The sequence below is a fragment of the Meles meles genome, chromosome 8 (genome assembly GCF_922984935.1).
Source record: "Meles meles chromosome 8, mMelMel3.1 paternal haplotype, whole genome shotgun sequence".
Classification (NCBI taxonomy): Eukaryota; Metazoa; Chordata; class Mammalia; order Carnivora; family Mustelidae; genus Meles; species Meles meles.
In genome coordinates, this window is record NC_060073.1 from 106,946,306 (window position 1) to 106,960,479 (window position 14,174).

Sequence of the window (14,174 nt, forward strand, 5' to 3'; positions counted from 1 at the left end):
TAGCTTTAGAAAATTCAGCCTTACTTGTAGGTAGTTAGAAAAGGAAGGCGTATTATGGTGTGGGGTTTTTTTTTTTTTTTTTGGTATTATATGTTTTGATTAAAAACTCAGTGTTAGTTTCTTAGATGTGATTTGTAATATGGTGTCTGGAACCATATCAAAAAACTTTCCATACTGTTACATTAAAATCCATTTTTTTTCCTATTTTTTTTTTAATTTTTTAAGGTATTATTTATTTATTTGACAGAGAGACAGATCACAAGTAGGCAGAGAGGCAGGCAGAGCGAGAGGGAAGCAGGCTCCCCACTGAGCAGAGAGCCCGATGTGGGGCTCGATCCCAGGACCCTGGGACCATGACCTGAGCCGAAGGCAGAGGCCCAACCCACTGAGCCACCCAGGCGCCCCTTTTTTTCCTATTTTGGATGAATCTTTTCCTGGTGCATTATTTTATAGCATGATATACTGGTCATTTGGAAAATACTGGTTTGCTGAGTTTTTCAGACCTGCCAAATGTTGATGCTACACAACGTCAATCTTTTTTTTGTTAACATTACCTGTTCTCATCACCAGAATCTTTAATGGGAAGCTAGGGTTCATGGTGTGGATGAATGTTTTTTGAAATTCCTAATTTATGCTTAAAAGCTTGAATTTTTCATTATGACAAATATTGTATTTATTATGTTATTATAGTGAAGCTCACTTTATACAGTAGCTTTTTTGTAGATTGCATCAGATTTTGTAGGTAGAGGATCAGGTCGTCTGTGAACATAGACAGTTTTACTTCTTCCTTTCTAACCCAAATGTCCTTTGTTCTTTTTCTGACCTTATTGCACCAAATAGAACTTGAGTGTAGATGTTGAATATAAGTAGTAAGAAGAGAAGTCTCTGTCTTCCTAATCTTTAGAAGAACATCAGTCTTTTGCCATTAAATATGTTGTACGCTATAGGTTTTTTGTAGATTCCCTTTACTGAGTTGAGAAGGTTCCTTTCTCTTCGTAGTTTGCTGAGAGTTTTTTCCCTAGAAATGTGTATTGGATTTTGGTTCATTCTTTGATCCATGAGTTACTTAGGATCCAGTGAGTTACATTGTTTAATTAAGGACTTAGGACCCATTGAGTTACATTGTTTAATTCTAAACATTTAGACTTTTCTGGATATCTCACTGTTACCGACTTCCAGTTTAATTCTCTTGAGGTCAGAGAATATACTCCATAATACTTTGATCTTATGGAAATTTATTAAGCTGCATTTTATGACCCACTATATAGTTTACCTAGGTGAATAATCTATTTGCAATTGAGGATAATATGTATTCTATAGTTGTGGAGGGAGCTGTTTTGAAAATTATTTTTTGAAAACAAATTTTATTGGGTCACCTGGGTGGCTCAGTGGGTTAAAGCTTCTGCCTTCGGCTCAGGTCATGATCCCAGAGTCCTGGAATCGAGCCCCACATTGGACTCTCTGCTCAGCAGGGAGCCTGCTTCCTCCTCTCTGCCTACTTGTGATCTCTGTTGAATAAATAAATTTTAAAAAACTTAAAAAAAAAACAACCCAAACTTTGTTTTTTAATGATTGTGGATTTATAGACAATTTGCAGATAGCATGAAGAATTCCTGTGCACCCCTCATCCAGTTTTATTACTACTCATTACATTACCATGGTACAATTTATCAGACCCAACATTCATATGTTATTAGTAATATACCAAATTTTACTTGGGTTCCACCAGTTTTCCCACTAAAGTCCTTTTTCTGTTCCAGTTCAGGATCCCACATTGCATGTAACTGTCATTCTCTTTAGTCTTCTGTGATCTGAGACAGCTTCAGTCTTTGCTCTTTGTGATCCTGTCAGTTTTTTGGAATATGGTCAGTTATTTTGTAGAATGTCCCTCAAATTGGGTTCATGTGATGTTTTTCTCATGGTTTGACTGAGGTTATTTGTTTTTGGAAAGAATACTACAGTGGAGGAGTGCCCTTCTCATCAAGTCATTTAACCAGTACGTGGTAACCACAGGACATCCCCTGTGATGCTGACCTTAATCACTTGGTTAAGGTAGTCAGGGTTTGCCAGTTTCTCCACTTTGAAGTTACTCATTGGTGCCTGGGTGGCTCAGTTGGTTAAGTGTCTGCCTTTGGCTCAGGTCATGTTCCCAGGGTCCTAGGATCAAGCCCCACATCAGGCTCCCTGCTTGATGGGGAGCCTGCTTCTGCCTCTGCCTGCTGTTCCCCCTGCTTGTGCAGTCTCTCGCTATCTCTGTTGCTCACATAAATAAATAAAATCTTTAAAAAAAAAAGTGAAATTATTCATTTTCCCTTTCTGTACTCTGCTCTCTAGAAGTGTCGCTAAGTTCAACTTGCACCCAAAAGGCAACCTATGGGTGGGATATCTGCGTATAATGTTTGGACTTTTTCTATAAGGATTTGTTTCATCAGTGCTCGCTTTGGCAGCACATATACTAAAAATAGGATTTGTTTCATCACCCCGTTTAGTTACCTTTTTTTGTCAGTAATGAGTCATACATATTTTATACTGTTGTAAGCTAATAATACATTATTTATTTTGTTGCTGAAATTGTTCTGTTCTTTAGCTACTGGGAGTTCTTTAAGGTGTCCCTTTTGCGTGCCCTATCCTTTTATTTTTTGAGCACTCTCTGACTTTCTGATACCGCATGATGCTCCAGACTCATCTTGTGCTTTCCCTGTCCCAACTTTAGAATTGGCCATTTCTCCAAGGGGCCCTGACTACTTTTAATGGATAGTGGTATTTAGAAACTAAGATCTGCCTTGTAGAAGTACTTGTTGTTACTTGGGTGTCCTTGTTTCTAGGCCCTGTCAACAGACAGAGCTTGGTAGTACATGTCTAGTAATCCATGTGTATACACCTATCTGTCATCATTTCTGTACCTGTTTATGTACGTGTCTGTATACGTACATGTTTATATATACAGATACATGAGTATGAGTTCATACTCCTGTAACCTACTCTAATTCAGTATTACCTTTTCTACTTGCTTATCTATAACTTTCCCCTCCAACATTGTGAAACCTGGCACCCCCCAGCTACCATCCATTTTACTTACCTCAGTACACATGTAAAACAGCTTCAGAATTGAGAAACGAAATGAGAAACAGATTTCCAGCTCAAGTACAGTATTTATGTGTAGTTACTTTTGTTCTTACCCTTAAAATTTCTAGTGAGAGTACCATTTTCCAGCATAACTTGAAGGGTCAACTCTCTGCCTCCCCACCCCACACTCCTGTGTCATACATTTGTAATATAGGTAGATTCATTTGTCATAGTCTGCAGCCTGTCCTGGGTCTCCTGACATGCTGGGTGAGTTTTCCTTTATAGAGTTTGCTTATGTTAGTGTTATGTTTTTTATGGTGTATAGTTCTGTGGGGTTTGACAAATGCAGAGTCATTCATTCGCCACCCTAGTACTGTACAGAAAGTCCCATCATCCTAAAATTTTCTCTGCAAGTCCTCTTTTAGTCACTTACACCCCCTCCACCAAACCCCTGTGATGAGTGTTCTGTTTTCTCTTCCTGTAGTTTTGCCTCTTGAGTGTCACATGAATAGAATCATACAATATGTAGCCTCTTGAGTCTGACTTCTTGTGCTTAGCAAAATGCACTTAAGATTCATCCAGGTTCTTGCATGAATATCCCATTGTATGTACCAGTTTGTTTATTCCCCAGTTGAAGGGCATCTTTGTTGCTCCCAGTTTTTAGCCACTTTGAATAAAGCTGCAATAAACATTTGTGTATAGAGTTTTATATATTTATATATAAATATATATATATAGTTTTGTATATATATATAAAAATATGTATAGTGTATATGTATATATATGTGTATATATATTTATATATATGTGTGTATATTTATATATATATTTATATATATAAATATATACACATACATACACATATATACAATATATATATAAAAATATAAATATATAATATAAATATATATAGTTTTGTATATAGTTTTCGGTTTACTTGTTAAATGCCCACTGATTGCTGGATTATATGGTGAGACTGTGTTGAACTTTGTGAGAAATGGCCAGTTGTCTTCCAATTGGCTATACCATTTTATATTACACCAGAGAACGAGGATTCCTGTTGCTCTGTGTCCTTGCCAGCCTTTGGTATTGTCAGTGTTCTGGATTTTAGGTGTGCACATTTAGTATTGGATTTTAATTGCTCTGTTATTTTAGCTAAGCCTCTGCAGTTTTTTTTTAGTGTTTGCTCTAAGGATTACAGTATGTATCCTTAACTTACGGCCTGCTGAAAGTTGTAACTGTACTGTTTCACAGAAAATGTAGGAGCCTTGTAAAACTGTAGTTCCACTTACCCTCTGTTCTATGTGCTATTGTTGTCATATATAAAACATAAATGGTATAGGTCTCACAATACAGTGTTCTAACTTTTAAAATTCACAGTTACTAAAAAAAAAAACCAAGAAAACAACAAAATGTATAGGTGTTAATATTTAACTCATATACTTAACCATTTCTGGTGCTCTTTTTTCTTCCTCTGAACAACTTTTAATATTCCTTTAGTGTACGTTTATTGGCAACAAATTCTCTCAATTTTGTCAATCTGAAAATGTCTTTATTTCACCTTTATTTTTCAAAACTTTAATTTTGAAATAATTTAGATAAGAATTCAAAAAAATAGTACAGTGTGTTACCCAGCTGCCCCCTTTGATAATCTTACATAACCATAGTATATTACCAAAATAAGGAAATTGACTTTGGTACAATTCTATTAAATTAGAGTCCTTTTTCTCACCTTCATTTATTTATTTATTTATTTATTTAAGGTTTTATTTATTTATTTGACAGACAGAGATCACAAGTAGGCAGAGAGGCAGGCAGAGAGAGAGAGAGAGAGGAAGAGGAAGCAGGCTCCCCGCCGAGCAGAGAGCCCTTTGTGGGGCTTGATCCCAGGAGATTGGGATCATGACCCCAGCTGAAGGCAGAGGCTTTAACCCACTGAGTCACCCAGGCGCCCTCTGTTCATTTTTCTATCACCATTTTTCTTTTTTAAGATCGCATAGTTTCTGTTGATCTGTTTTCAAGTTCATTGATTTTCTGCTTCTCAATCTGTTAAGTCCATCCAGTAGATTTTTTTTTTAAATTTATTTATTTTTAAATAAATTTAATTATTTTAAATAAATTTAATTTATTTATTTTATTTATTTTTAAATAAATTTAATTATTTTAAATAAATTTAATTATTAAATATAAATAATAAATATAAATAAATATTTATTATTTACAGCATAACAGTGTTCATTGTTTTGGCATCACACCCAGTGCTCCATGCAGTATGTGCCCTCCCTATTACCCACCACCTGGTTCCTCAACCTCCCACCCCACCCCACCCCCTCCCGCCGCCCCTTCATAACCCTCTGGTTGTTTTTCAGAGTCCATAGTCTCTCATGGTTCATCTCCCCTTCCAGTTTCCCTCAACTCCCTCTCCTCTCCATCTCCCCATGTCCTCCATGTTATTTGTTATGCTCCACAAATAAGTGAGACCATATGATACTTGACTCTCTCTGCTTGACTTATTTCGCTCAGCATAATTTCTTCCAGTCCTGTCCATGTTGCTACAAAAGTTGGGTATTCGTCCTTTCTGATGGAGGCATAATACTCCATTGTGTATATGGACCACATCTTCCTTATCCATTCATCCGTTGAAGGGCATCTTGGTTCTTTCCACAGTTTGGCGACCGTAGCCATTGCTGCAATAAACATTGGGGTACAAATGGCCCTTCTTTTCACTACATCTGTATCTTTGGGGTAAATACCCAGCAGTGCAATTGCAGGGTCATAGGGAAGCTCTATTTTTAATTTCTTCAGGAATCTCCACACTGTTCTCCAAAGTGGCTGCACTAACTTGCATTCCCACCAACAGTGTAAGAGGGTTCCCCTTTCTCCACATCCTCTCCAGCACACGTTGTTTCCTGTCTTGCTAATTTTGGCCATTCTAACTGGTGTTAGGTGGTATCTCAATGTTGTTTTAATTTGAATCTCCCTGATGGCTAGTGATGATGAACATTTTTTCATGTGTCTGATAGCCATTTGTATGTCTTCGTTGGAGAAGTGTCTGTTCATATCTTCTGCCCATTTTTTGATATGATTATCTGTTTTGTGTGTGTTGAGTTTGAGAAGTTCTTTGTAGATCCTGGATATCAACCTTTTGTCTGTACTGTCATTTACAAATATCTTCTCCCATTCCGTGGGTTGCCTCTTTGTTTTGTTGACTGTTTCCTTTGCTGTGCAGAAGCTTTTGATCTTGATGAAGTCCCAAAAGTTCATTTTTGCTTTTGTTTCCTTGGCCTTTGGAGACTTATCTTGAAAGAAGTTGCTGTGGCTGATATCGAAGAGGTTACTGCCTATGTTCTCCTCTAGGATTCTGATAGATTCCAGTAGATTTTTTTTTTACTGATTTTTTTCAACTCTAGAATTTCCATTTGTTAGTTTGTGTTTCTTTGCTGAGATATTCCATCCGTTCATTCATTATGAGACATTTCCCTCTTCCTTGAGAATATTTATAATTAGTGCTTTAAAGTCCTGTATGCTAATTGCAACATACGGGTCACATCAGGATTGGTTTCTCTTAATAGCTTTTTCTTGAGTTTGATTACATTTTACTATTTCTTTACATGTCTGGTCATTTTTTAACATACACTAGACACTAAATGGTCCGTAATAGGGACATTGAATTCTGTTATATTCTTCTGAAGTATGTTGATTTTTATTCTAGCGGACGGTTAATGTGGGTGTATTTGAACTCCAAGCACTGTCTTCTTTGCAGTGGGCAGCAGCTACACTTTTTGCTCAGTTCTTTCAATTTCTAGCTGCTGCTTTTTCATCTGGCCCAACGTGATTTTCCTTGCACAAGCACAGTTTAGCAGTTGGCTAAGGATTTGGGTGCGGTTTGTGTGTAGATTCTGGGGTTCGTGTGTTTTATAGTTCCCTCCTTTTCAGAGTTTCCTCCCTGATTTTCCGGCTGCTCTGCGTCTTTGCACTGACATCTCTAGCCAATAAGCCCGTGGTTTTTTGCCTCCAGGAGCTGTGCAGGTTGGGAAATACCCTCTGGCACAAAGCCTCACAAATCTTTCACACATAGATTCCCATCCAGGTTCTGCCTGCCTTTTGGTCACTTTCCCAGGCCTTCAAATAATTTCAAATGCTTGCAATTTTATATTTTGTCCTGATTTTATAATTGCTATCCTAGGGGAGATTAGCCTGCTCAGATTCCTCTGCTGTGACTGAAGTCCATTGCCCCACCTCATTTGGGCCTAAGGCATTGTTCTTCAGTCCCTCACGCTGCCCTTGAAATCAGAGACTCTAGTTCCAGATTTTGGCAGGTATCGGAGGGGTGACTGTGGTTTCAGGCTCACTTACTGCTTCTAGTTCGCAGCTCACCTGATACAGGCTCTTTGGCAGTGGGAATAGCTTTCAGAATGCTCATTTGCAGTCAGAAGTAGGTCTTCTTATAGCCACATCCTAAAGATTCTCCCTGCTACATTGAGGCCCCCCTCTTTTTTTTTCTATTAAAAAAAAAATTTCTGGATCCAAACTCAGAACTTTCTCCCTGACCCATCGTATTTTCCTGGTGTCTGATCTGTCTCCAGCTCTCCCAGTAATGTTCTTCCACTTTTTCCCCCCTAGATCTTTCCTTTTAGTTCTTTCTCATCTCTGCTTTCTTTTTGATTATTCGTTCTTTTGTCACCATTGCTAGTTTTGTCTGGTTGTGACCCATGGCAAGTGAACACTTATGGAGCAGATCTGTAGTTGGGAAAACCCATAAGGTCCACGAATCTAATTCTGTTAATTATTTAGAAGATAAACCAGGCTCAGATTAAATCGAACAACTTAACTGGAGTTATTTAGTTCACCTGAAAAAGCTGGAATTAGAATCCTGGGCTCCAGATTCTCTAGTCTAAGACTTTTCCACTGTGAGTGCTCTTGCAGGTTTGTTTTTGTTTTGTTTTTGTTTTTTTTTTGTTTGTTTGTTTTTTATTCTGTAGGGTTTGGTTTGTTATCCTTCTGTCTTTCATCTGTATGATCATACTAGTGTTGGCTCTCTTAAGTATTTATTCCTCAGGGCAAAAAACATCGGTTTTCTTGGTGTTCTAGCATATCCTCCATGCTTCTAAGGTTAGACATGGAGCCGTTTGTAATAAGCTTACCTTCTTCCTAAAACATTCCATTACTTAGCCTACTCGTCCCTTACGGAAGGTGTGGGGAAAGAGGGAAGCCTATTACTTCAGTCGGTTTAGTAACACTTAGCAGAGATGTGATTACTTTAAGCAGCTATGTGCTAGGTGCCAGGTTCTCACAGTTAGAGACAGTTCCTGAGCCTAGGAACTCACTTTCTGTCTAGAGGAGAAAGACAAGTAAATAATTTCAGTGGTACTTGCTAGGTATTATAGAGGATTTTCAAGGTGCTTTGGGAGAGTAGGATTCAGCCTAAGGAGAGTGTGGTCAGGGAAGGCTTCCTGGATCATAGGTGAACTTAGTCTTAAGGGGTGTGAGTCACCAGACAACAGAAGGAAAGGGAGGAGGTGTAAGGAAGAAGGTCCTTTATGTGTAAAGTCACAAGGATATAGAATGTCATAGTGTTATGGAGGGGCCTTCATAAGCAGTTTGCTGTTGTTGGATAGCATGAAATGTAGAGTGGAGTGTATGAGATGGACTGGAAAGGTGAGCAGCGACCTGGTCACAATAGACTTTGGAAGCATTTCTGAGGAGTGGTCTTCACTCTAAAGGCAAAGGAGAGCCACTGAAGGATTAACACCTCCGCATTTTAGATAGAGGCATCGTTATGGCAGTAATCTGAAAAACATGTGAAAGGCGCAAGTCTGGAAGTGGAGAGACAAGTTACAGGCTGTTGCAATAGGTCAGGGTACAGGAGACTGAGGTCTGAACTGCGGCAGTGGGAGTGGAATGGAGAGAGGAGGGATGCACAAGTGTTTGGGGGGAAGGTGGCAGGATCTGGTGACTGACTTGGGGAGAGGGAGAAATCACTGCACTTGGCAATAACGAAGGTCTCTGGTGACCTGAAAGAGCGCTAACTCTGTGGCATGGTGAGACAAAAGCCAGGGTTTAATGTGTTAAGGAGTGAATGAAAAGTGAGGAAGTATAGACAGTGAATACAAGCTCTTTTAAGAAGTTTATAGAAGTAGACAGAATTCATAGTATTGAAGGGAGTTACGGTCTACTCCTTGAAACTCATCACACTTTACTCCTGGTTCTTTTCTCTTCTTATTGACCACTTTTATGAGCTCTCTTCCTCTTTGTACTGCTTTAATGCTGCTAGGGGCTCCATCTCTAACCTTAGCTGTTCTCACTCCATGTGCTCTTTCTTGCTGAATCTTTAGACACACATTCAGTTACTACTGATATGTATGTGATCCCCAAATCTGTGTCTGCGGTTCAGTCTGGTGTGTATAGCCGCGCACTGGATCGCTCTGTGGCTGTGTACCTGAGACACCTTAAGTGCAAGACATTCAGAACTGAGCTCATCAGTCTCCGCTCCCCTAACCGGCTCTTCTTACCTGCTTAGTGCAGCCTCATTCATCTGGTCCCGAAAATTATTAACCTGCAAGTTAAACTTACCTCCTCCTCCTTTGCTCTTACATAGCGAGTCTGTCACTAAGTCTCCTTTATCGCTGCTTTCATCATCTGTTGCCAATATCCTGTAGTAACTTCCTGCCTCCAGTCTCTTCCAGAGGGATCTCTTTGAAATGCGGTTTCCGCTCCTATTTTAAGTCTAACCCTACTGGATGAAATCTGAGCTTTTTAACTCAGTCTTGTGCTATTCCCTTCGTCGTACTTTGGCTCTAGCTATGCCAATTTGCCTCTGGTTCCTTCCATGTAGCAAGGTGCTTCTTATTTTTGCACTTTGTTCTTGTTAGTCATATTGTGGTCTGTCCTGAAATGCTCTCCTGACCTTTCTGGCCTTCCCTGCCTCCAGCCCTGTGGTTAGCTCTGTCTTTCCAGACTTAGCTTAGGGGCTCCCTCTACAAAACCCTTCCTGACCATTCCCATTCATCCCTTTCCCAAGTTGAGTGAGATCCCCATTCTGTTTCTAAGATACCCAATGCATATCTCCACCACAGTTTATGCTTTTCATTTCAGTTGTTGGTATAAATGTCAGTTTCCCCCACTAGTTGGAATTCATCAGAACAGATGCTGTGTCGTACTCATTTTCATGACACAGTGCCTATTATATACAGGCACATCTCAGAGATGATTGGGGGTCTGGTCACCACAATTAAGTGAATATGACAGATGAATATTTTGATTCCCAGTGTGATAAAAGTTATATGTATACTATACCATAGTTTACTAAATGTGCAGTAGCATTATGTCTGTAAAAAACCCCAATGTATATGCCTTAATTAAAAAATAGTTAATTGCTAAAAAATGATAACCATCACTTGAGCTTTCAGTGAGTCATAATTTTTTTTGCTGGTGGAGGGTCTTGCCTCTATGTGGTTGGCTGCTGACTTAGCAGGGTGGAGGTTGCTGAAGGCTGGGGTGACTGTGGCAAGTTCTTAAAATAAAACAACAGTGAGGTTTGTGACATCATGTGACTTTTCCTTTCATGAACAATTTCTTTATAGTGTGCAATGCCTTTTTGATAGCATTTTATCCACAGTAGGACTTCTTTCAGAATTAGAATCTATCCTGTCATACCTTGCTGTAGCTTATTAGCTACAGTTATGTAATATTCTCAATTGTTTGTTGTCACTTCAGTGGTCTTCCTAGCATCTTCACCAGGGGTCGATTCCATTTCAAGAAACTACTTTCTTTGATCATCTGTAAGAAACAGCTCCTTGTCCGTTCAAGTTTTATCATGAGATGGCAACAACTCGGGCCCATCTTCAGGCTCCACTTCTGATTCTAGTTCTCCTGCTGTTTCCATCACATCTGTAGCTCTTTTCTCCACCAAAGTCTTGAACCCTTCCATGAGGGTTACAATCAAATTCTTCCCAATTCCTGTTAATGTTGATATATTGACCTCTTCCTGTGACTCACAAATGTTCTTAATGGCATCGAGAATGACGAATCCTTTCAATTTACTTGGCCCCCATCCATCAGAGGAATCACTGTGTATGGCAGTAGTAACCTTACAAAATAATAAGACTTGAAAGTCAAAATGACTCCTTGATCCATGGGCTGCAGAATGTATATTGTGTTAGCAGGCAAAAAAAAATTCATCTCATTGTCCATCTCCATCAGAGTTCTTGGGTGACCAGGTGCATTGTCAGCGAAAGGTAATATTTTGAAAGAAATCTTTTTTAATGAGCAGTAGGTCTGAAAAGTGGGCTTAAAATATTGGGAAACCATGTTGTAAACAGCTGTGCTGTCCTCCAGGCCTTGTTTTCTCATTTACGGAGCCCAGGGAGAGTCGATTTAGCATAATTCTTAAGAGGCCCAGGATTTTTGGAGTGGCAAATGAGCAGTGGCTTCAACTTAAAGTCACTAGCTGCGTTAACCCTTTAGCAAGAGTCCGCCTGTCCTTTGACGCTTTGAAGCCAGGCATTGACTTCCCCTCGCTAGCTGTGAAAGTCCTAGAGGCATCTTCCAGTAGAACACGTTTCATCTACATTGAAAATCTGTTTAGGGGAGCCGACTGTCTTAGCTAGATCTTCTGGATAGCTTACTGCAGCTTCTACACAGGCATCTGCTGCTTTTCCTTCCACGTCTATGTTACGGAGACAGCTTCTTTCTTCCTTTCTTTTTTTTTTTAAGATTTTATTTTATTTATTTGACAGAGAGAGAGAGAGATCACAAGTAGGCAGAGGGGCAGGCAGAGAGAGAGGAGGAAGCAGGCTCCCTGCGGAGCAGAGAGCCCAATGCAGGGCTCGATCCCAGGACCCTGAGATCATGACCTGAGCCGAAGGCAGCGGCTTAATCCACTGAGCCACCCAGGCGCCCCGACAGCTTCTTTCTTAAACCTCACAAACCAACCCCTCTAGCTTCAAACTTCTGTTCTGCAGCTTCCCCACCTCTCTCAGCGTGCACAGATTCGAAAAGCGCTAGGGTCTTGCTCTGGATGAGGCTTTGGCTTAAAGGAATCTTTTAGCTGGTTTGATCTTCTATCCAGACCACTAAAACTTTCTTCATTATCAGCAAGAAGGCTGTTTTGCTTCCTTATCATTTGTATGTTCCTTGGAGTAGCACTTCTAATTTTCTTCCATAACTTATCCTTTGCATTTACAACCTAACTGGCGTGAGAGGTGTAGCTTTTGGCTTGTCTTGGCTTTTGACATACTTTCCTCACTAGCTTTTGATTTAAAGTGAGGTATGTGGCTCTTCCTTTTATATAAACACTTAGAGGCCATTGTAGGGTCGTTAATTGGCCTAATTTCAGTATTGTTGTGTCTCAGGGAATGAAGATGCTAGAGGAGAGGGAGAGAAATGGGATGGCTGGTCAGCAGAGCAGTCAGAACACATACAACATTTATTGACCAAGTTTGACATTTTATAGGGGCACAATTCATGGTACCCCCAAACAGTTTACAACAGTTATATCAAAGATCATTGTCTGAAGATTACCTTAGCCAATAATGAGACAGCTTGAAATACTGCAAGAGTTACCAAATGTGACCCAGGCACGAAGTGAGCAAATGCTGTTGGAAAAAGGGTGCCGATAGACTTGCTTGATGCAGGGTTGCCACAAACCTTCAGTTTGTAAAAAAATGCATTCTGTGAGGTACAGTAAAGTGAGGTGCAGTTGAACGAAATATGCCTGTAACGAGAATTCACTCAATGCCTGTATGATGAATGGATAAATGATAAGATGTAGACATCAGCTGAGAGTGCGTTGGGCCTGTAGAGTGGTAAATGTCTGAAACAGTTGTCAAGAGTGGTGAAGGGGCTAAACAAAAACTAGTAAAAGGATGAATTATGTATTTTGGCTTTTTGATTCTATTGCATATGCCTTAAATATTTTCACATGACTGCCTTACTTTCCTCCTTATTCATTAGGTCGTGAACTCTTCTCTTTTTAAAAAAAAAAAAAAAATGTCCAGTTCAGGATTCTGGCTGATCAGTGTCTCTTGATTGCAGATCCAATGGATTTGAACAGAAGCGCTTTGCCAGGCTTGCCAGCAAGAAGGCGGTGGAGGAACTTGCCTACAAGTGGAGTGTTGAGGATATGTAATTTTTCTGAGGCTGTGGGGTGGCTGTGGGTTGTGGTAGTGGATATAGGGCAGCCAGACATCCAGCTGTAATGGTTGGTTGTCTATGCTAATAATCAGGGTTCACACAGACCAGCAACTTGAATGCCAGTTTCGACTGCAGAAGAATATGTTCGGACTAAGGCACCTGGCCTTCTCAGGTGTTCCAACACTGGCTATTGTTGGCCTTCAGAGAAAGCGTTGATTTTTCAGTGTCCCAGGGTTTGTTCTTGGTTAGGGTTTTTGTTTTTTTAATAAACATGCATTTATTTTTTCAAATCATGTTCTTAACTGGGTATTCTGTTTTGGGGAAAAAAGCTAATGATGAACCTCCCATGGATCTTGGAGGGTGGTGGTTGGATTTTTCATTAATCTAGAAAGCAGTGTGAGTAGAAACTTCAGTGATGGGTCTTTCCTCTTAGAAAATATGAATTTGTGCTAGACTTAGGAATACACATAGCTATTTGGAGACAAGGTATATGATAAAGGTAATGTCACAGATTAGTGGGAAGAAATAGGTAATGATGCTTAGAAAATTGGCTTATGTATGGATAAAAATGAAGTTGGATCCCTACCTCAAACCGTATAAAAACAAAGACATTCCAAAGCACTTAAAGATCTAAATGAAAGGTAAAATGTTAAAGCCAGTAGGAAAAATCAGAGAATGTCATTGTGACCTTGGGGTGAGGATAGATTTGTTAAATAATATCCCCAAGGCACAATCTATAAGATTTGATATCTTCGACTACTTCATAATTAAAGATTTCTGGTTAACAGAGCATCTCATAGTCAAAGCTAAAGATGTGTATAGATTAGGAGAAAATATTTGCAATGTTTAAAACTGGCAAGGGATTGCATATATAAAAGACTGTAAATAAGAAAGACAAAACACAAAATAAGGGGTGCCTGGGTGGCTCAGCCGGTTAAGCATCTGCCTTTGGCTCAGGTCATGATCTTAGGGTC

General features: G+C 39.5%; 1 protein-coding gene across 1 annotated transcript in view; it reads left to right on the forward strand.

Moving 5' to 3' along the window:
* The window catches only part of BUD13 (BUD13 homolog), a 28,982-nt gene extending 15,512 nt beyond the window's left edge, over positions 1–13,470 (forward strand). Inside the window, exon 10 of the mRNA XM_046014732.1 lies at positions 13,102–13,470. Within this exon, the coding sequence (XP_045870688.1) occupies positions 13,102–13,195 (94 nt within the window). The 3' untranslated portion in view covers positions 13,196–13,470. The remainder of the gene's footprint in view (positions 1–13,101) is intronic.
* The last annotated feature ends 704 nt before the right edge of the window (positions 13,471–14,174 follow it).